Source organism: Scylla paramamosain, chromosome 36 (genome assembly GCF_035594125.1).
Source record: "Scylla paramamosain isolate STU-SP2022 chromosome 36, ASM3559412v1, whole genome shotgun sequence".
NCBI lineage: Eukaryota > Metazoa > Arthropoda > Malacostraca > Decapoda > Portunidae > Scylla > Scylla paramamosain.
The window spans coordinates 15,999,674-16,022,964 of NC_087186.1; the positions used below are offsets into that span (position 1 = coordinate 15,999,674).

Sequence of the window (23,291 nt, forward strand, 5' to 3'; positions counted from 1 at the left end):
AAGTGTAAGCACAACACACTTCCTTTTTTCTACAACTTTAGGCGTGATGAAGGCGTCAGGCGATAGACAGTGCACACGCGGGACTGAGTCACTGAGTAAACACAGTGCAGTGGGCTGCGGGTGGCGCGAAGCAGTGCGCTGTGGTGGCAAGGGGACGGAGTATGCCTCGCGTGGGAATTTTAATTGATTTTCTGAGTACACATTGATTTTTTATTGATTTTAAGGCTCGGGGAAAAATGTGCCGGATACTTGAAGCTGCCGGATGAGAGGGATTTTACTGTATAATAAATTGAGTAAGTTGTTTATCTCACTCATAAGTAAAACATAAAGGCCTTTCATTTGATGCATTTAGGATCAGAAGTTTTACTGGGAGATGAAGTACAGTACTAAATAACAGTTTGTGCATAAAGCTGACAAATACTGATGTCTCCTGAGGTCAGCCCAGGCCCAACAAGGAAAGCAAATGAAAAAATTAAATGAACCCCCAACATCACACCTTGAAAGGACCACACAGTCATATGAACAACACAAACTCACTTGTTAGTTATCAAACTGGTGACATTTTCTGGAGGAACGTAATCTAGCTGAGTCAGCGCAGTATTTACAGACGGCCAAAACTTTGTTCCCTCTGGGATAATAGAAGTGGTGGTTTGGTGGCTTATTTCTTCACAGCCCATCAAGCTAAATTTGTATGTGGGAGTGCACACATACAGCTGAAAATGAAGATTTGTGACAATAAGCAAAATGCACAATTCATGCCATGATTTTCAATATTATATAGGTACTGATCTGATAGTATCTAGCTCCACATGAGACAACAACAGGTTGAGGTTTGAGAAAGGACCATCCAACACTCAACACGAGGAATGTATATCCACCTACATGAAATAAACATGTGGAAAAGGAATGTATCAAAAACTGGAATCAAGAATTTCTGTGAGAATAAAATGGTATGTACTTTTGTGATACGTTCCCTGTTCAATTTGCAACAGTAAATATGTTTCAAATACTGCCCCACTGAAAGAGGTATCAGGATAATGACTAACAAATAAAACTTACTGGAACAGAATAAAACTTTGGTGGTGAGGCAAGAGAGGCTGCACCAACAAAGGTCTCAATGCCTCCGTTGGTCACCACCGTCTCGGTGCCAACGATGACCTTTGATGACCTTGTTGACACGTGACATGATGGGGAACACTGCAGAGTCTTGAATTAATGTTGTCTCAATTCCAGCAGTACATAAAGCTTTTGCCACTGGGTGACCCTGCACAAGTAAAAGATGTATTGAGAACATAAGAACATAATAAAATAAAGGAAGCTGCAAGAAGCCATCACCCCTACATGTGGCAGTCCCTGTGTTATGTATTGTGCACATCAGACACGATGACGTGAAAGAGACGCATAAAACACCTTACATCATATTTAGGGGCACGTTCGGCAACAATAACGTGGAATTTCCTTTGTGTGGCTGCCTTGGTCAGGAAGGCCAAGACCAGTGGACACATTGCACACGTCACAATGACCTCATCATTGTGAATCTTGCTTACACCTTGGGCAGCTATCAATTCTTGGCTGAAATAAAAGGAATCAATATAATACTGGTAACAAACAATGTCAATGTCCCAAATGTCAGTGTAATCTTTACTCTACCTTTGTTCAACCTCAGCTTTCTGTTCACCAATGGCCTCAAGTACTCTGTCCTGCAGCTCTGGAATAACCTCCGTGCATTTTGGGAGATCTCCACATGCAGGGTGAGTCTACTAGCATGGACTGTGAGAGGCTTGGGTACTCCACACCTTGCTTCTCTCCACGTGGTGTGTTGTGTTCGTCAATTACTATCTGCGTGAAGAAGAAAAATAACTTAAATAAATAAATGAGATACACACACACACACACACACACGAGGGCAGACAGGCAAAATACGTAGAGAGAGAGAGAGAGAGAGAGAGAGAGAGAGAGAGAGAGAGAGAGGCTGTACTTAAGCAATTATATCTTTCCATACCACACACACACACACACACACACGCACACGAACGTTTCCCTAAGGGCTCTCCTTGACACACAGAGAAAGGCTGGTAATTCTCTGTTGATCATTAGCTACAATATGGAAGCCTCTGTTATACTTGGATATCTCTGTGAAGTATTGTTGTTTTTTAACGTCAAATGGTAAATACTTAATAATGATAAGCTGAGATGTAACACAGTATTAAGCCAAGCCTTCAATTCACACAAGCTTTTCAATGATTTCACATTACGCCACACAAGGGACGAGACATTGCAGTGCAAGCCCCGCCAGGACGAGTTTGAATTTGGCGCTTCAATCAGTAATGTCTAGATACTCGTACTTTGACAATTACAGTTATAATGGCCTGAGATTTATTTTTACGCGCTTATAATTTTTTACATTTAATTTTCTATTAGTTTAGTATAATATAAAAGAAGTTGGTGCTTGTTATTGAAAGGTAAAAGTGTCTTGTGGATAGTTTTGCTTGCGTATTGTGCGGAGCAGGCTGGGAGGGACGACACAGTACCAGACGTCAGACACAAGGCACTATGTTTAAAGGGTGCTATAAACTGCTGCTTTATTTAGCGTATTTTCGCAGAACAAAACAGTGACAGGGGCCGTGGTGGCTGCCTGCGTGTGCTGGTGCAAGCTTGGTGCCTGCCGGGAGGTGCCTGCAGTGCCACCAAGGCTAATATTGGTAAGAAACCGGCCCACCACTTGTCCAGCCAGGTAATTTGCACAGTCTGATGTAATAGGCGGTAACTATGATAGTGTTGTTACGTGTCACCCACAACAACAACACAGGGCTGTCAGGTCAGTGGTTAACCTTACTGTTTATTTATTGTTAAGCCTCGTATTTCATGTTTTTGCACCTCGTTAGGTTAGATATTGATGTGACTCAGCATTCCACGGTGCCACAAGCGCTCCAAGCCTCCACCACAAAACTCTTACTAATTAACCATGACAGGAATTATAAAGACGTAAAAAAAATTAACTTTACTAATGTTATCAGCTGAGGTGGAGGCAGCCTTCCCCATTTGTCCGCCAATATCTGCTTCATTTCTCACTTATTGTAAGCCTAACACGTCACTAAGTGGAGCCCCATGACTAGGCTTTCATATCCGCTAGCTAGATATATCCGCCATTGCCTCAATTAGTTACGATGGAAAAATAACAGGCAAAATAGCGGCCGTTCTCTCCACTGTCAAGGGCCGCCATGATGCCTGGCTACCTCTGCCAACCTGATTCATCCTGTGGGTTTCAAAATTTTTTTGGTATTTTTCTTAACTTCTTTATTCTGCTCGTATAGCATGTTTTTATGGTTTATAAAAATAATTATTTGCTTTAGAAGTGTTTTCGTTGCTTGTGTTGAGTTGTGTTCAATTTTGTGTTGCTTTACGAAAATGTGGGGAGTTTTTTTGGCAGTATTTTGACAAACTTGTTTTTTTATTTCACGCTCTAATTACGTCTTTTGTGTTTCTAAAAATTGCTTATGATTTTCAAAATGTTTCTTCGTTCCTGTTGAGAGAAATAAGTGGACTTTAAAAATGGTTTATGGTCCTGTTAAAAGTTGTTATTACAACACTTTTTATGTTATTGTCTCTCTATTTCAGCTTGTAACTAACTTTTCATTGCTTGAAAAAATAGTTCGTATGTTTTAAAGTGTTTTATCTTGTTGTTGAGTGAAAATGGGTGGAATTTTCAGTGGTTTTTAATCGTATTTAGGTTCCAACACTTGTTTTTTACACAATTTCGTTTTTATTTGTTTACTTCTTGTTCCAGGTAACTTTTGATGGTGTAAGATGATAGTTCAGATTTTTTAAAAATTTTTACGTTCCTGAAAATTCAAATGTTGGGGACTTTTCAATGATTTAAATGGGGCCGAATATTTCAACACTTTTTCCATATTTCATTTGGATATTTTTTAAATACTACTCAGGCTGGAGCTGTTTTAATATTGTGAATATTAGTTTAAGTATTTGTCAAGTCAGAATATATAAGGCATTCCAGCCTAGCTCCATTTTTTCGAGGGGTCAATTTCGAAATGAAATCCGTTACGGTACGTAAAATTGCCGTGACGTCACGGCCGCCATCATGGACCCGGGACCTTGATCGGCTCCGCTGTCTCCTCGGTAATATTTATCGTATTTTGCAGTGTTTTCCTGGTGTTTCCACGTCTTTCTAGACTCAGACGTGTAGATAAGAGTAGAATGAGTAAGAAAATAAGAGAAATAGAGGAGGAAGATGAAGGGAGAAGGAATAGAGGAGGTGGTAAAACAGAAAAATGCTAAGAAAACAATATTTAGGTTAATTTTCCCTGCTGCCCTGTCTGTCTTTGTAGTATTTGTCTTCCTTGACAGTGCTTTCAGTGTATTTGGCGTGTTTAGGGAGTGTTGGAGTGTGTCTGGAGGTGTTTAGGGGGTGTTGGAGTGTGTGTTTTAGGGATTTGGTGATGTTTGAGTCAATATTTAGCGTTCCTGGTGTGTTTTGGGGTGTCTTAGGCTTGTTTAGGAGTGCTTTAAGTGTGCTTTGGACTGTTTTCAATGTTTTGAGATGTTTCAAGTGTATTTTGGGATGTTATGGATGAGTTTGGGTGTGTTTTGTGTGGATACGGGTGAGTTGTGTCTGCGTTTGTGGGTATTTTTGGGTATTTTAGGTCAGTCTGGGTGTGTTTTGGGGTGTTTTAAGTGTGTTTTGGGCCGTTTTCAGCGTTTTGGGATGTTTTAATTGTGTTTTGGGATGTTATGGATGAGTTTGAGTGTGTTTTGGGTTGGTACGGTGTGTTTTGGATGCGTTTTAAGTCAATTTGGGTGAGTTTTGGAGTATTTTAAGTGTGTTTGGGGATATTTTGGTGCTTTTTCGATGTGTTTAGGTTGTTTTTTTGTGCGTTTAGGAATGTTCTGGGTATGTTTAAGGTGTTTTAAGGTGTTTTAGTGTGATTGGACTTGCTTTTGAGGTGTTTTAGTTATGTTATAGGCATGTTGCAGGTAAGAATGGAGTCTTTGAGGGTAGAAGTGGTGTGCTTGAGGTAAAATAAAAGATTCTGGAGTGTTTTTGAGAGAGGCTCTGATAGTAGAAGCGTGTCAGGGGTGTTATAGCGCGTGTTGTGATATATGAAACTACTAGATGCAAGTGTGTGACCACCACCACCATCACCACCACCACCAGCACAGTGGAAAAAAGGTTAGAGACAAGCGGGGAAAGTTGAAAAGTGAATAATTAAACGCTTGCTGTCTTTTATTATCTTGAGTATAAAATGGTTATATGACAATCTCTCTCTCTCTCTCTCTCTCTCTCTCTCTCTCTCTCTCTCTCTCTCTCTCTCTCTCTCTCTCTCTCTCTCTCTCTCTCTCTCTCTCTCTCTCAGCTTTGGATTAGTAACCCCGTTGACAGAAGTGACACCCGCGTTTTCTCTTCTCAGATGTAAACAAAGCGGTAGATTCCTTCCAGCTGGTGATAAAACTTCCTCTCGCTCTCCCTCACTCTCCCACGTCACGGAAGTAGTGATATAAAGCACACGAGGAGGAAGTGAGAGGATATATATAATGCTGTGTGTGTGTGTGTGTGTGTGTGTAAAGAAGAAAATGTTATATCTACGTGTTTAAAAGTTTCCTACATTTAAGTCAAAAGAGGCTGGCTGACTGGCTGATGCTGCTGCTGTTGTGGATTTAATTGCTCGTCTATGTTCCTTTGTGCTGTGAGGGAAAGTGTGTGTGTGTGTGTGTGTGTGTGTGTGTGTGTGTGTGTGTGTGTGTGTGTGTGTGAAGGAAGAAAGGGTTGGTGTTTAGGGGTCTGGGATGAGAAAACGAGTGATTTGTTTTGTAGCCTTCAGAAAAAAAATATTAAAGTTTTTACAGTGGGAAAATTTTGGTGGTGAGGGAGAATATGACTAAAATATTACCTCAAATTTAACCTAACGTGGTGGAGCTTCACACTCCTCAGCTGCCCCTAACCAAACCAAGCCTAACCCAAAGAAGCCTACCCTAACTTCTGTCTGGTGCTTCCTCCTCCCCAAGACTGGCTATCTCGTGTCTTAATCCCAAGCTAGCCTAACCAAACTTTATCTAACCTAGCCAAACCTTACCTAAGCAAGGCTAACCTAGCCAAACCTTACCTAACCTAACCTAACCTCACCTAAAGAAGCCTAGCCAAACCTAACATAACCTACCCTAGCCTAACCTAACCTAGCCTAACCTAACCTCACCTAACTTAACGAAGCATAGCCAAACCTAACCTAACCTAGCCTAACCAAACCTAATCTAACCTACATCCTCTTCCCACAGCCCCACTTAACCTAACCTAATGTAACTTTCAGAGCAATGGCAACCCTCCGATCCGGCAAGCAGGTTGGCGGCAGCAATGGCGGTGGCAGCGGCAGCAGTGGTGAGGTGGACGGCAGGGACAGAGGGGCAGTACAGGCTGCGGACATCAAAGAGAAGGTGAGCAGGGTGTTGTGTTGGTGTGTGTTGCTAAGCTGAGATGTAAAGTGTTTGGTTGTCAACACGCTGCAATATTTGTCACTCAAGGCTCATGCAACACTGCCTCCATGCACAAGTGTGTCGGGAAAGTGATTTAAAGTCGTAAAAAATGTTGTTTTACTTTATTTATTTATTTATTTTGTTTTATTTTTTGTATATATAGGAGGGACACTGGTCAAAGGCAACTAAATACAATAAGAAAAATATACTGAGAAAAAAATAAAAGATAAAAAAAGACCTCACTTAACCTAACCTAACATATGCTAACTTAACCTAACCTAACTTAACCTAACCTAACTTAACCTAACCTAACTTAACCTAACCTAACCTAACCTAACCAAACCTAACTTAACCTAACTTAACCTAACCTAACATAACCTAACATAACCTAACCTAACCTAACACCCACAGAGGAACGCGCGGACAAGCAAGGTGGTATTCGGTAGTCTGATCCTGGACCTGCTCGGCTTCACGGTGGTGGTGCCTCTGTCTCCTGCTCTCCTCGACTGTTACTCAAAGCACGACTCCAGCGGCTTGTATTCCTCTCTGCTCTCCTGTGTTACTTATTACCAGCATATCATCAGCGTTCCTGCGAGGTTCCACTCTGTCTTGTTTTGGTGGTATGTGGGTGTGTTGTGTTTTGTATTGGTTTATATATTTCTAGTTTGTTTTTATTATTATTTTTTTTCAATTTTTTTTTATCCTATTATCTATTTATTTATTTTTGTTTGTTTGTTTGTTTGTTTGTAGGGTGTGTGTGTTTGTTTGTGTTCCTGCTGTTCTATATTGCAGCTTGTTTTCTTGTTTTTGTTTTTTTGGTTATTGTTATTTTGTGTTTTATTCCCTTTCATTGTTCTGAGGATGTTTTCAGGTGTTTTTGGGGTGTTTTGGGGTGTTTTTGGGGTGTTTTGGAGTGTTTTCGGTTGTTTTTGTAGTGTTTTGTGGTGTTTTGGTGTATTTTGAGGGTGTTTTGGTGTGTTTTTGGAGTGTTTTTGGGTATATTGAGGATGTTTTAGTGTGTTTTTGGAGTGTTTTGGGGTGTTTTGGTGTATTTTGAGGGTGTTTTGGTGTGTTTTTGGAGTTTTTGGGTTGTTTTGGGGTATTTTAAGGGTGTTTTGGTGTGTTTTTGTAGTGTTTGAGGATGCTTTGGTGTGTTTTGGGATGTTTTTGGGTGTTTTTGGGTATTTTAAGAGTGTTTTGGTGTGTTTTTGAAGTGTTTTGGGATGCTTTGGTGTGTTTTGGGGTATTTTGAGGGTGTTTTGGTGTGTTTTTGGAGTGTTTTGGGATATTTTGTGTACTTTGGGGTATTTTGAGGGTGTTTAAAGGTGTTGTGATGGTGTTAAATATTTTGTTTGTTTACTTTTTTTTAACTTTTTATTTTCTTATGCATTATTTTATTTCTTATTTATATTGTGGTGTGTTGTCGGTGTGTCCTAACCTAACCTAACCAGCCTACCCTCTCCTAACCTCCCCTCAACCCACAGGCACTGATTGGCGTGACATTCAGCATAGGCTTCACCGTCGGGCACACTGTGGGGGCTGCGTTCTCCCGCTGGGGAAGTATTGGGTGGTTCGCGGCCTCGGCTGTCTACGCACGCACTCTCACTGTGGCTAACATAATATTCTTTGCTGTCTTCTTCCAGGAATCGCTGCCTGAGGTGTGTGTGTGTGTGTGTGTCTCATTTATTTTTTTTATTATGTATATTTTTTTTTTTTTTGTATAATTTTTGCTTATTTTTTTTTTTCCTTTCATTTTTTCTTTCTTTGCTTATTTTGTAATTTGTTTGTATTTCCTTGTGTCTCTGAATGTTGTTAAAGAGAGGTGCATTGTGAGTAAAGCATCATTTTCTCTTTCCTTTCCTCATTTCTTTACTTTTCCCTCTTATTCCTTCCTTTCTGTCATCCTTTCTATTCATTACAAACCCTTTCTCTCATTTTCCTTACCATAAACCATCAAAACATCTTAACAATCTCATTTAAATCACTTTTCTTTTCATTATCATCTGTTTGTTTACATTCTCTTGCTTTCTTTCACTTATTAATTCATTACACTCCTTTTTGTGTGTTTAGGAATGTTTTGAGATATTTTGGGGTGTTTTGGAGGTGTTTTGGGGTGTTTTTTCAAGTGTTTTGAGGTAAATTGTCTGTTTTTGGGTATATTTGTCTGTTTTTGTCTGTTTTTTGGGTATTATTGGGGTTTTGGAGGTGTTTTGGGGGTGTTTTTGTAAGTGTTTTGAGGTAAATTGTCTTTTTTGGGTATTTTTTGGGTTTTGGAGATGTTTTGGGGGAGTTTTTGCAAGTGTTTTGAGGTAAATTGTCTTTTTTGGGTATTATTGGGGTTTTGGAGGTGTTTTTTCAAGTGTTTTGAGGTAAATTGTCTTTTTTTTGGGTATTATTGGGGTTTTGGAGGTGTTTTGGGGGTGTTTTTTCAAGTGTTTTGAGGTAAATTGTCTGTTTTTGGGTGTTTAATGGTGTTTTGGGAGTGTTTTGCAAGTTTTTGAGGTAAATAGTGTGTTTTGGGGTGTTTAATGGTGTTTTGAGAGTGTTTTGCAAGTGTTTTGAGGTAAATAGTGTGTTTTGGGGTGTTTAATTTTGTTTTGGGAGTGTTTTGCAAGTGTTTTGAGGTAAATAGTTTGTTTTGGGGTGTTTAATGGTGTCTTGGTGGTGTTTCAGGGTTATATAGGGGTGTTTGGGGGTGATCTAGGGTAAGTAGTGTTATCAAGGCTGTAGTGGAAGTTACTGTGGGTTTTCAAAGGGTGTTTCCATGGTGATTCACTTGTATTTTATCCCTTGTACAGTAAAACTCCCTTTCCCTGAGTTGGCAACACTGTTTGTTTACGTTCGCTGTTGTCTCGTCGTGTGTGAGTCAGATTTGTGTCTTGTTCTTCCACCGCAGGGCAGAAGGAGGAGGGACATCGGTGCCAGTTTGACCGAGGCTTGGGAGGTGATCAATCCTAGGGCTCTGTTCTCCGTCAGCTGTGTCAAGGGCCTGGGCAGAGAAGGTGTGTGTGTGTGTGTTTGTATGTTCAGTATTGTGTGTTTGTTCGTGTTTGTAGTATTGTGTGTGTGTGTGTGTGTGTGTACTAGCAAATATTCCCTTATGTTTACTCCTGAAACACACACACACACACACACACACACACACACACACACACACACACACACACACACACACACACACACACACACACCACCTGTTCCTCCTCCTCCTCCTCTCCCTTCATTCATACACACACACACACACACACACACACACACACACACACACACACACACACACACACACACACACACACACACACACACACACACACACACACACACTACCTCCCGTTCCTCCTCCTCCTCCTCTCCCTTCATTCATAAACATCTGTCTTTCTCTCTCTCTGTAAAACGCATGAAATTAATACAACTTAGCCGAGTTTACTTCCTCTACCTGTTCCTGTATTCCAGCCTGGAGTTAACGCTGATCTTCGCGACCCACCACAAGCATAGTTACGACTCGTTGGCGCAGGACCGCAAGTTTTCCTTCCTGGGCCTGGTCATGGCAATTACACAGAGAGGGTTTATGCGAAGTGTTAAGACTGGAACTGAAAAAGCAACTGCCAATTAGGTATGGTGTGTTCTGGGGTTTGTGTGTGTGTGTGTGTGTGTGTGTGTGTGTGTGTGTGTGTGTTGGAGAGGGTTTGTGTGTGTGTGTGGCCGGGAAAGGGTTGCCTGTGTGTGTGTTTTCAAGGGTGTTTTCATGGTTCGAGTTTAACAGGGTGTAGTGGAAGTTACTGAGGTTTTCAAGGGTGTTTTTCTTGGTTCTTGTTTAACAGGGTGTAGTGGAAGTTACTGGGGTTTTCAAGGGTGTTTTCATGGTTTTTGTTTAACAGGGTGTAGTGGAAGTTACTGGGGTTTTCAAGGGTGTTTTCATGGTTCTAGTCTAACAGGCTGTAGTGCAAGTTACTGGGGTTTTCAAGGATGTTTTCATGGTTCTAGTTTAATGGGCTGTAGTGGAAGTTACTGAGGTTTACAAAGTATATTTTCAAATCTATATTTTTACTGTGTAGAATTACAATATAAAACAACAGGATTTATCAGTAACAGTTTAAGTAACAATTAGTTTAAGATCATATTATTTTCTTTTCCTTGCATTTAATCATTGTATGCCTGTATCTAATTCATGTTGGTTTCACAGGCACACACCTACATTGTGATGCAGCTCCTTGGAGGTGGAGAGCTGGCTGCCTCGGAGGATCAGGAAACACGAGAGGTTCACAGAGGCTCGCCTCGGGCTTCGGTCGTCGTGAGGAACCTGGTGTCAGCAGTTCACTACGTGCACAGGAAAAGCATCAGTGTTCACGGAGACCTAAAGCCAGACAGGGGTGAAAAGGGTTGGTGTTGAGGATAGACAGAAAAGAAAAGAAAGGAAAGGTAAAAAAAGGAAGTTTTTTTGCATTGATTTTCCATCTGCTTATTTTAAAGAATTTATTGCATGGAATATTATTGATCTCCATCATTTGTATGGCCTTTATAATAAAAAGTATGAATTTATTCCATTCAGATATTATCCTTCTCCGAGGCCATTCTAATCTAAACATCTTTTCACGGAATCTCTTGTTCAAGGATTCTTCTGAAGATTCAGTTATTAAGATTGTGGATTTTGGGTTTGCACATTTGATGCCTGACAAGGAAAAGGATGGCAGCACGAAGACACCGTGCTTCACTGTTCACTATGCAGCGCCAGAAGTGTTGCTGCAAGCTGTGCAGAAGGGAGCAAATGGTACCGCTTGAACATTCATGCACTGGTTGAGTATCTTGTGTGTAATTTTATGATGAAAGGTTTTTAATGCAGGGACAGTTGTTTATAGGCATTTTTACATTATTTTTAGTGTACAACCATCCAAAAGGCATTTAGCTCAGTGTTACTGCAACAACCACACAGTACTGAATGTAGGGTTTCCTGTTTCATTAGAGATTTCTCTGCAGTGGTGTTTTCAATACAAGGAGTGTTTTCTATAGTTATTTTCTTTATTTTGAGGGCTTGCTATAATATCCTGCACAACTCTAAAAATACATCAAATTAACCTCCCACCAAAGCACAATACAGACACTTCCATTGGCTGTAACATTACTGCTAATACTGCAACATTCTTCCTGAGGGGAACCACACACATTAACAATAACACATGTTACAAAAAACTACACCAAACATATTAAGCTCAACATTTTTGTATAATAATTTTTAGAAACATGAATGACCAAAAATGGTTCTAGGATAAAAGAGGAAAAAAATGACAGAACACTACAGCATAACAGTACAAATGGCAGGTGTGTCTCTTTTCTCTTATTCCTTATTTGCAAGGATTAAAGCTGTTACCTTCTTGTTACACAAGAAGTGGGACGGTACAGTTCGCTAAGCTGCCGGTACACGTAGGATGGTGCAGTACCTCGACTGAAATAAAAGAGATTTAAATGGTCAGCAGCCATTATTTAAAGCTAAGTGAGTAGATGTGCAAGATAAACAGGGTACAGTAAAATCCCTCTTATCCGGCATCAACGGGACCGCCGACGTGCCGGATACTTGAATAGAAGTGAAATTATGTCCACAACGACCACCCTACACTCACGCATCTTACCACAACAATGATCAGCTGATCTGATCAGCTGCTTAAGGATTCATACCTAAAGGTTCCGATACTACGAACATGGACGGTGTCCGGTACAGCTCCTGGTGCTCGCTTCTGACGTCACCAGCGAGCCTTTTCGCTTTCCATTGTATCTGGTAACAGTTTTGACCGACGGACACTGCTCGACCGTGTGGACGCACCTTAACACCGACATAATTGCATACCTGTGTTGCCAGTAGACATCAGCTTCGAACGTGGTCTGCTGGGTTTTGGTCTGGTGAAGTGAGTTTGCAGCTTCATCTGGTACCACCGTTACCATATGAACTTCTCTCGTTTCAACGTTTACAACGTCATCCTGCTTTCTCTTGTGATATGGTAATAGTGGGTGTCCGACAATGTTCGACTGTGTGGATGCACCTTTAGTAAACTAATCCATATTGTGTAATCCATACTGTGGCAAATATTTTGCTATTGAATTACTATTAATATAGCAATTTATTAATTTAAATTAAACTATTATCTTTTTGCAGCTCTGATGTTGGCAGTGAGGATCAGTCCTCTCTCCCTTGGAAGCCAAGATGTGAAGGAATCCTTGTGAATACGAGTGTGAATGTCTTTTGTACTCGTATAAATACCACATCTTTACCTCCCTTGTGGAGATTGTCATTTGATGTGTATACTTTTCCCGACAAGGACATGACTTGGTTAGGCATACTGTTTGTGGATTATCTGTAACAAATGCTTGAAAGGGACAGAACAACAAGTCAAATAACCAGATTTCCTATTGCAAGTTTCAGTGAAAATTTCATTCAGTTGGCCCAGTAGCACAAAGCACTTGTGGTTTTATAATGGTGTTACAGCTTTATATTCAGTATTTAAGAAAGCAGCAGCACTCATGGTACAGTGATAGCAGCATTCTGTTTGACAAAGGATAAATTATATAGTTTTTGAATCATGTTTGCTACAGTGTTTAAAGTTTTTACTTTCAAAATGTACATGCAAGTGACCATCACACAGCTGCCTGGTTGTGTAGTGGAGGTGGGAAACTGCATCTATGCTAATCCAGCACAGCCACGTGTCTGACAGCAGCAGCTGTGCTGTCACAATGTTACACCAACTGAACTGTAACGAGACATTCGTTGAGGCAGCTGTTGTGACAGACCAGAGGTGATTGCTTGCTATCACACAATGTGTCTGCTTGCCATCACATGGTGTCCTCAGCTTCCGGGTCACCTCACAAGACAAGGTTTATAGGATTGCTTGTGATCATGTAGGCCACTTATATGGATATTTTTTATAGGATTGCGTGCAGTTAATTTATATAGGATTGCTTGCACCATGTATAGGAGGAGGGTATTGCTTGCTGCATGTAGATAGGAGGAGGCGTGCTTGAGACCGTATGAACATAACTGATGAATACATAGTTGGCACTCACCATGGGGTGGCAATGCAATGGAAGAAAGTTGCTGCAGCAGCATTCCAATCCTATGCCATGTCTACACCCACAAGAGGGGAGTTACCCACAGAACAATAAGTAGGCGTGTCATGGGGGAGGTTGTATTTTGCCAATACCAATCATCAGATGCGGAAGCCGTGCAGTTGTGCAGTGAGGCACAGTAGTTTGTTCATTGGAGGTGTGCATCTGGGATAAGAGTGGTGAGCATGTCTTGGATTGTTACATTTATACAAGTGCCATTGAGAGGCTATTGTCTCTATATCCTCAGTAAACTTGTTAGATCTCTAATTTTATTTATATTCTAGATGTACAATACCTCATTTCTATTGATTTACAATAGCTGAAATACTGGCCGTAGAGCAGGCACAATAGATTTCGGAGGGATTATATATATATATATATATATATATATATATATATATATATATATATATATATATAACAATGGGGGAGTCCTGAGAACTCTTACAACAACAGGAAGCTCGTTACTCGCAACGCTATGGAGTCTGACACTGGAAACCCTTACTGTACAAACACCGCTGGAATACAGAAGTATCTCCATTTGGAAGGCAGAAGAAAATTTACCATGATCTTTCACCCATGTGGTGATAAGCTAAAATACTAAATTTATAAGACGTCCCCAAGTAATTTGCTCCCTAAATTACGCTCCTTAAAATATTTTTATCACTCATTTCTAGAACGAGGGTAAGAATTCCCAATCGATACAAAATTAAACCAAGAAATCACAGCAAGGAATACCACCACAGACTGTAACAGAACTGCAAGGCAAAGTGCGGCGATCTACACCCCATCAGCTACCAGGACGCTGATGACCACCCGCGACCCAGCAGGGACCTTCCTGCCACTATCTCCCTAGAACGATGCAGGGCCTGATGAGCGAGTCAAAGACAGGGGGCCGAAGGCAATATGATGTTCGAGATATTACATGAATTCTGTTCCCTACTTCTATTACCTAGTTCATGGTCCTCTGTCCCCATCCCAAATAAACCATTTATATGAAGAGCCATTCTCTATTACTTTTAACTTTCTTAACCGCCCAAACTCAACACATTACTTTGCTGGAAGAGTTTAGGAAGAATCGGTTAATAAGTGTTATAGTAAGAAAGCACTTGAATATTTACAATTTTTCGTGTAGTAGTGCAGTCAAAAGCCAACGCATTGCAGACTTACGTAGTTTGAAGTCTGGACGCAGACGCAAGTGAGAGTATTGATAAACTACCCACTAAAATACTGTACCGACTGTCATTCAAATTCACATCAATTAATGAGGACATTAATTTCGGTTCTAAAAACTAACCGCAGAACGAGAACAGTAATTACGGCTCTAAACAAAAATAGCCGCAGAGAATGAGGTTTTAACAGTCAACACACTAGGAGGATGAGGTTTCAACAATACTAGTCACCACATTAGCCGTCAGAGAATGAAAGGGGGGCCTGTAAACCTAACCATGATGGACGTAACATGCGCAACCCTAGCAGAAGGAAAAGAGGAACAGAAATATAGCTAAACATTACTAGGGTAATCACTGGCTTTTGACTTTATGACGGGACACACACACAAACCCTCTCCAACACACACACACACACACACACACACAAACCCAAGAACACACCATACCTAATTGGCAGTTGCTTTTTCAGTTCCAGTCTTAACACTTCGCATAAACCCTCTCTGTGTAATTGCCATGACCAGGCCCAGGAAGGAAATCTTGCGGTCCTGCGCCAACGAGTCGTAACTATGCTTGTGGTGGGTCGCGAAGATCAGCGTTAACTCCAGGCTGGAATACAGGAACAGGTAGAGGAAGTAAACTCGGCTAAGTTGTATTAATTTCATGCGTTCTACAGAGAGAGAGAAAGACAGATGTTTATGAATGAAGGGAGAGGAGGAGGAGGAGGAGGAACGGGAGGTAGTGTGTGTGTGTGTGTGTGTGTGTGTGTGTGTGTGTGTGTGTGTGTGTGTGTGTGTGTGTGTGTGTGTGTGTGTGTGTGTGTGTGTGTGAATGAAGGGAGAGGAGGAGGAGGAGGAACGGGAGGTGGTGTGTGTGTGTGTGTGTGTGTGTGTGTGTGTGTGTGTGTGTGTGTGTGTGTGTGTGTGTGTGTGTGTGTGTGTGTGTGTGTGTGTGTGTGTGTATGAATGAAGGGAGAGGAGGAGGAGGAGGAACGGGAGGTGGTGTGTGTGTGTGTGTGTGTGTGTGTGTGTGTTTCAGGAGTAAACATAAGGGAATATTTGCTAGTACACACACACACACACACACACACACACACACACACACACACACACACACACACACACACACAATACTACAAACACGAACAAACACACAATACTGAACATACAAATACACACACACACACCTTCTCTGCCCAGGCCCTTGACACAGCTGACGGAGAACAGAGCCCTAGGATTGATCACCTCCCAAGCCTCGGTCAAACTGGCACCGATGTCCCTCCTCCTTCTGCCCTGCGGTGGAAGAACAAGACACAAATCTGACTCACACACGACGAGACAACAGCGAACGTAAACAAACAGTGTTGCCAACTCAGGGAAAGGGAGTTTTACTGTACAAGGGATAAAATACAAGTGAATCACCATGGAAACACCCTTTGAAAACCCACAGTAACTTCCACTACAGCCTTGATAACAGTACTTACCCTAGATCACCCCCAAACACCCCTATATAACCCTGAAACACCACCAAGACACCATTAAACACCCCAAAACAAACTATTTACCTCAAAACACTTGCAAAACACTCCCAAAACAAAATTAAACACCCCAAAACAACACTATTTACCTCAAAACACTTGCAAAACACTCTCAAAACACCATTAAACACCCCAAAACACACTATTTACCTCAAAAACTTGCAAAACACTCCCAAAACACCATTAAACACCCAAAAACAGACAATTTACCTCAAAACACTTGAAAAAACACCCCCAAAACACCTCCTAAACCCCAATAATACCCAAAAAAAGACAATTTACCTCAAAACACTTGAAAAAACACCTCCAAAACCCCAATAATACCCAAAAAAGACAATTTACCTCAAAACACTTGCAAAAACACCCCCAAAACATCTCCAAAACCCAAAAAATACCCAAAAAAGACAATTTACCTCAAAACACTTGCAAACACACCCCCAAAACACCTCCAAAACCCCAATAATACCCAAAAAACAGACAAAAACAGACAAATATACCCAAAAACAGACAATTTACCTCAAAACACTTGAAAATACACCCCAAAACACCTCCAAAACACCCCAAAATATCTCAAAACATTCCTAAACACACAAACAGGAGTGTAATGAATTAATAAGTGAAAGAAAGCAAGAGAATGTAAACAAACAGATGGTAATGAAAAGAAAAGTGATTTAAATGAGATTGTTAAGATGTTTTGATGGTTTATGGTAAGGAAAATGAGAGAAAGGGTTTGTAATGAATAGAAAGGATGACAGAAAGGAAGGAATAAGAGGGAAAAGTAAAGAAATGTGGAAAGGAAAGAGAAAATGATGCTTTACTCACAATGCACCTCTCTTTAACAACATTCAGAGACACAAGGAAATACAAACAAATTACAAAATAAGCAAAGAAAGAAAAAATGAAAGGAAAAAAAAAATAAGCAAAAATTATACAAAAACAAAAAAAATATACATAATAAAAAAAATAAATGAGACACACACACACACACACACACACACCTCAGGCAGCGATTCCTGGAAGAAGACAGCAAAGAATATTATGTTAGCCACAGTGAGAGTGCGTGCGTAGACAGCCGAGGACGTGAACCACCCAGTACTTCCCCAGCGGGAGAACGCAGCCCCCACAGTGTGCCCGACGGTGAAGCCTATGCTGAATGTCACGCCAATCAGTGCCTGTGGGTTGAGGGGAGGTTAGGAGAGGGTAGGCTGGTTAGGTTAGGTTAGGACACACCGACAACACACCACAATATAAATAAGAAATAAAATAATGCATAAGAAAATAAAAAGTTAAAAAAAAGTAAACAAACAAAATATTTAACACCACCACAACACCTTTAAACACCCTCAAAATACCCCAAAGTACACAACATATCCCAAAACACTCCAAAAACACACCAAAACACCCTCAAAATACCCCAAAACACACCAAAGCATCCCAAAACACTTCAAAAACACACCAAAACACTCTTAAAATACCCCAAAACACCCAAAAACATCCCAAAACACACCAAAACAACCCAAAAACTCCAAAAACACACCAAAACACCCTCAAAATACACCAAAACACCCCAACACTCCAAAAACACACTAAAACACCCTCAATATACCCAAAAACACTCCAAAAACACACCAAAACACCCTCAAAATACACCAAAACACCACAAAACACTACAAAAACAACCGAAAACACTCCAAAACACCCCAAAAACACCCAAAAACACCCCAAAAACACCTGAAAACATCCTCAGAACAATGAAAGGGAATAAAACACAAAATAACAATAACCAAAAAAACAAAAACAAGAAAACAAGCTGCAATATAGAACAGCAGGAACACAAACAAACACACACACCCTACAAACAAACAAACAAAAATAAATAAATAGATAATAGGATAAAAAAAAATTGAAAAAAAATAATAATAAAAACAAACTAGAAATATATAAACCAATACAAAACACAACACACCCACATACCACCAAAACAAGACAGAGTGGAACCTCGCAGGAACGCTGATGATATGCTGGTAATAAGTAACACAGGAGAGCAGAGAGGAATACAAGCCGCTGGAGTCGTGCTTGGAGTAACAGTCAAGGAGAGCAGGAGACAGAGGCACCACCACCGTGAAGCCGAGCAGGTCCAGGATCAGACTACCGAATACCACCTTGCTTGTCCGCGCGTTCCTCTGTGGGTGTTAGGTTAGGTTAGGTTATGTTAGGTTAGGTTAAGTTAGGTTAAGTTAGGTTTGGTTAGGTTAGGTTAGGTTAGGTTAGGTTAAGTTAGCATATGTTAGGTTAGGTTAAGTGAGGTCTTTTTTTATCTTTTATTTTTTTCTCAGTATATTTTTCTTATTGTATTTAGTTGCCTTTGACCAGTGTCCCTCCTATATATACAAAAAATAAAACAAAATAAATAAATAAATAAAGTAAAACAACATTTTTTACGACTTTAAATCACTTTCCCGACACACTTGTGCATGGAGGCAGTGTTGCATGAGCCTTGAGTGACAAATATTGCAGCGTGTTGACAACCAAACACTTTACATCTCAGCTTAGCAACACACACCAACACAACACCCTGCTCACCTTCTCTTTGATGTCCGCAGCCTGTACTGCCCCTCTGTCCCTGCCGTCCACCTCACCACTGCTGCCGCTGCCACCGCCATTGCTGCCGCCAACCTGCTTGCCGGATCGGAGGGTTGCCATTGCTCTGAAAGTTACATTAGGTTAGGTTAAGTGGGGCTGTGGGAAGAGGATGTAGGTTAGATTAGGTTTGGTTAGGCTAGGTTAGGTTAGGTTTGGCTATGCTTCGTTAAGTTAGGTGAGGTTAGGTTAGGCTAGGTTAGGTTAGGCTAGGGTAGGTTATGTTAGGTTTGGCTAGGCTTCTTTAGGTGAGGTTAGGTTAGGTTAGGTAAGGTTTGGCTAGGTTAGGTTAGGTTAGGTAAGGTTTGGCTAGGTTAGCCTTGCTTAGGTAAGGTTTGGCTAGGTTAGATAAAGTTTGGTTAGGCTAGCTTGGGATTAAGACACGAGATAGCCAGTCTTGGGGAGGAGGAAGCACCAGACAGAAGTTAGGGTAGGCTTCTTTGGGTTAGGCTTGGTTTGGTTAGGGTCAGCTGAGGAGTGTGAAGCTCCACCATGTTAGGTTAAATTTGAGGTAATATTTTAGTCATATTCTCCCTCACCACCAAAATTTTCCCACTGTAAAAACTTTAATATTTTTTTTCTGAAGGCTACAAAACAAATCACTCGTTTTCTCATCCCAGACCCCTAAACACCAACCCTTTCTTCCTTCACACACGCACGCACACACACACACACACACACACACACACACACACACACACACACACACACACACTTTCCCTCACAGCACAAAGGAACATAGACGAGCAATTAAATCCACAACAGCAGCAGCATCAGCCAGCCAGCCAGCTTCTTTTGACTTAAATGTAGGAAACTTTTAAACACGTAGATATAACATTTTCTTCTTTACACACACACACACACACACACACACACACACACACACACACACACACACACAGCATTATATATATCCTCTCACTTCCTCCTCGTGTGCTTTATATCACTACTTCCGTGACGTGGGAGAGTGAGGGAGAGCGAGAGGAAGTTTTATCACCAGCTGGAAGGAATCTACCGCTTTGTTTACATCTGAGAAGAGAAAACGCGGGTGTCACTTCTGTCAACGGGGTTACTAATCCAAAGCTGAGAGAGAGAGAGAGAGAGAGAGAGAGAGAGAGAGAGAGAGAGAGAGAGAGAGAGAGAGAGAGAGAGAGAGAGAGAGAGAGAGAGAGATTGTCATATAACCATTTTATACTCAAGATAATAAAAGACAGCAAGCGTTTAATTATTCACTTTTCAACTTTCCCCGCTTGTCTCTAACCTTTTTTCCACTGTGCTGGTGGTGGTGGTGATGGTGGTGGTGGTCACACACTTGCATCTAGTAGTTTCATATATCACAACACGCGCTATAACACCCCTGACACGCTTCTACTATCAGAGCCTCTCTCAAAAACACTCCAGAATCTTTTATTTTACCTCAAGCACACCACTTCTACCCTCAAAGACTCCATTCTTACCTGCAACATGCCTATAACATAACTAAAACACCTCAAAAGCAAGTCCAATCACACTAAAACACCTTAAAACACCTTAAACATACCCAGAACATTCCTAAACGCACAAAAAAACAACCTAAACACATCGAAAAAGCACCAAAATATCCCCAAACACACTTAAAATACTCCAAAACTCACCCAAATTGACTTAAAACGCATCCAAAATACACCGTACCAACCCAAAACACACTCAAACTCATCCATAACATCCCAAAACACACTTAAAACATCCCAAAACGCTGAAAACGGCCCAAAACACACTTAAAACACCCCAAAACACACCCAGACTGACCTAAAATACCCAAAAATACCCACAAACGCAGACACAACTCACCCGTATCCACACAAAACACACCCAAACTCATCCATAACATCCCAAAATACACTTGAAACATCTCAAAACATTGAAAACAGTCCAAAGCACACTTAAAGCACTCCTAAACAAGCCTAAGACACCCCAAAACACACCAGGAACGCTAAATATTGACTCAAACATCACCAAATCCCTAAAACACACACTCCAACACCCCCTAAACACTTCCAGACACACTCCAACACTCCCTAAACACGCCAAATACACTGAAAGCACTGTCAAGGAAGACAAATACTACAAAGACAGACAGGGCAGCAGGGAAAATTAACCTAAATATTGTTTTCTTAGCATTTTTCTGTTTTACCACCTCCTCTATTCCTTCTCCCTTCATCTTCCTCCTCTATTTCTCTTATTTTCTTACTCATTCTACTCTTATCTACACGTCTGAGTCTAGAAAGACATGGAAACACCAGGAAAACACTGCAAAATACGATAAATATTACCGAGGAGACAGCGGAGCCGATCAAGGTCCCGGGTCCATGATGGCGGCCGTGACGTCACGGCAATTTTACGTACCGTAACGGATTTCATTTCGAAATTGACCCCTCGAAAAAATGGAGCTAGGCTGGAATGCCTTATATATTCTGACTTGACAAATACTTAAACTAATATTCACAATATTAAAACAGCTCCAGCCTGAGTAGTATTTAAAAAATATCCAAATGAAATATGGAAAAAGTGTTGAAATATTCGGCCCCATTTAAATCATTGAAAAGTCCCCAACATTTGAATTTTCAGGAACGTAAAAATTTTTAAAAAATCTGAACTATCATCTTACACCATCAAAAGTTACCTGGAACAAGAAGTAAACAAATAAAAACGAAATTGTGTAAAAAACAAGTGTTGGAACCTAAATACGATTAAAAACCACTGAAAATTCCACCCATTTTCACTCAACAACAAGATAAAACACTTTAAAACATACGAACTATTTTTTCAAGCAATGAAAAGTTAGTTACAAGCTGAAATAGAGAGACAATAACATAAAAAGTGTTGTAATAACAACTTTTAACAGGACCATAAACCATTTTTAAAGTCCACTTATTTCTCTCAACAGGAACGAAGAAACATTTTGAAAATCATAAGCAATTTTTAGAAACACAAAAGACGTAATTAGAGCGTGAAATAAAAAAACAAGTTTGTCAAAATACTGCCAAAAAAACTCCCCACATTTTCGTAAAGCAACACAAAATTGAACACAACTCAACACAAGCAACGAAAACACTTCTAAAGCAAATAATTATTTTTATAAACCATAAAAACATGCTATACGAGCAGAATAAAGAAGTTAAGAAAAATACCAAAAAAATTTTGAAACCCACAGGATGAATCAGGTTGGCAGAGGTAGCCAGGCATCATGGCGGCCCTTGACAGTGGAGAGAACGGCCGCTATTTTGCCTGTTATTTTTCCATCGTAACTAATTGAGGCAATGGCGGATATATCTAGCTAGCGGATATGAAAGCCTAGTCATGGGGCTCCACTTAGTGACGTGTTAGGCTTACAATGAGTGAGAAATGAAGCAGATATTGGCGGACAAATGGGGAAGGCTGCCTCCACCTCAGCTGATAACATTAGTAAAGTTAATTTTTTTTACGTCTTTATAATTCCTGTCATGGTTAATTAGTAAGAGTTTTGTGGTGGAGGCTTGGAGCGCTTGTGGCACCGTGGAATGCTGAGTCACATCAATATATTCCTAACGAGGTGCAAAAACATGAAATACGAGGCTTAACAATAAATAAACAGTAAGGTTAACCACTGACCTGACAGCCCTGTGTTGTTGTTGTGGGTGACATGTAACAACACTATCATAGTTACCGCCTATTACATCAGACTGTGCAAATTACCTGGCTGGACAAGTGGTGGGCCGGTTTCTTACCAATATTAGCCTTGGTGGCACTGCAGGCACCTCCCGGCAGGCACCAAGCTTGCACCAGCACACGCAGGCAGCCACCACGGCCCCTGTCACTGTCTTGTTCTGCGAAAATACGCTAAATAAAGCAGCAGTTTATAGCACCCTTTAAACATAGTGCCTTGTGTCTGACGTCTGGTACTGTGTCGTCCCTCCCAGCCTGCTCCGCACAATACGCAAGCAAAACTATCCACAAGACACTTTTACCTTTCAATAACAAGCACCAACTTCTTTTATATTATACTAAACTAATAGAAAATTAAATGTAAAAAATTATAAGCGCGTAAAAATAAATCTCAGGCCATTATAACTGTAATTGTCAAAGTATCTAGACATTACTGATTGAAGCGCCAAATTCAAACTCGTCCTGGCGGGGCTTGCACTGCAATGTCTCGTCCCTTGTGTGGCGTAATGTGAAATCATTGAAAAGCTTGTGTAAATTGAAGGCTTGGGTTAATACTGTGTTATATCTCAGCTTATCATTATTAAGTATTTACCATTTGACGTTAAAAAACAACAATACTTCACAGAGATATCGAAGTATAACAGAGGCTCCCATACTGTAGCTAATGATCAACAGAGAATTACCAG

At 40.6% G+C, this 23,291-nt stretch overlaps 2 protein-coding genes across 14 annotated transcripts; one reads left to right on the top strand and one right to left on the bottom strand.

The window, feature by feature from the left end:
* The first annotated feature begins 2,620 nt into the window (after positions 1-2,620).
* Positions 2,621-11,022, top strand: LOC135091124 (uncharacterized). Its single transcript, XM_063988537.1, has 5 exons — positions 2,621-2,734; positions 6,321-6,444; positions 6,895-7,103; positions 9,937-10,096; positions 10,667-11,022. The coding sequence occupies exons 2-4, from the start codon at positions 6,325-6,327 to the stop codon at positions 10,094-10,096; spliced, it is 489 nt and encodes a 162-aa protein (XP_063844607.1). The 5' UTR covers positions 2,621-2,734; positions 6,321-6,324; the 3' UTR covers positions 10,667-11,022.
* Positions 10,702-22,860, bottom strand: LOC135091125 (major facilitator superfamily domain-containing protein 10-like). 13 transcript variants are annotated; one of them, XM_063988539.1, is made up of 8 exons: positions 19,822-20,133; positions 18,865-18,988; positions 18,256-18,464; positions 15,931-16,036; positions 15,194-15,353; positions 13,534-13,740; positions 11,849-11,923; positions 10,702-10,837 (listed from the first exon to the last, which is right to left on the bottom strand). In XM_063988539.1, the coding sequence occupies exons 1-4, from the start codon at positions 19,824-19,826 to the stop codon at positions 16,003-16,005; spliced, it is 372 nt and encodes a 123-aa protein (XP_063844609.1). In that variant the 5' UTR covers positions 19,827-20,133; the 3' UTR covers positions 10,702-10,837; positions 11,849-11,923; positions 13,534-13,740; positions 15,194-15,353; positions 15,931-16,002. The 13 variants fall into 13 exon arrangements, with proteins under 13 accessions (XP_063844609.1, XP_063844611.1, XP_063844608.1 ...); XM_063988541.1 differs by lacking the exon at positions 13,534-13,740; XM_063988538.1 differs by lacking the exon at positions 10,702-10,837 and having other exon boundaries at positions 11,479-11,923.
* Between the last annotated feature and the right edge of the window lie 431 nt (positions 22,861-23,291).

What these genes read in the sequence shown, in the direction of transcription:
- LOC135091124 (XM_063988537.1), top strand. Translation starts at nt 6,325, where the DNA reads ATGGCAACCCTCCGATCCGGCAAGCAGGTTGGCGGCAGCAATGGCGGT. An exon ending in CTGCGGACATCAAAGAGAAG is followed by an intron (nt 6,445 to 6,894) that starts GTGAGCAGGGTG and finishes TAACACCCACAG; the next exon opens with AGGAACGCGCGGACAAGCAA. An exon ending in CACTCTGTCTTGTTTTGGTG is followed by an intron (nt 7,104 to 9,936) that starts GTATGTGGGTGT and finishes CCTGTATTCCAG; the next exon opens with CCTGGAGTTAACGCTGATCT.
- LOC135091125 (XM_063988541.1), bottom strand. An exon ending in CTGCGGACATCAAAGAGAAG is followed by an intron (nt 18,465 to 18,864) that starts GTGAGCAGGGTG and finishes TAACACCCACAG; the next exon opens with AGGAACGCGCGGACAAGCAA. An exon ending in CACTCTGTCTTGTTTTGGTG is followed by an intron (nt 16,037 to 18,255) that starts GTATGTGGGTGT and finishes CTTCCACCGCAG; the next exon opens with GGCAGAAGGAGGAGGGACAT.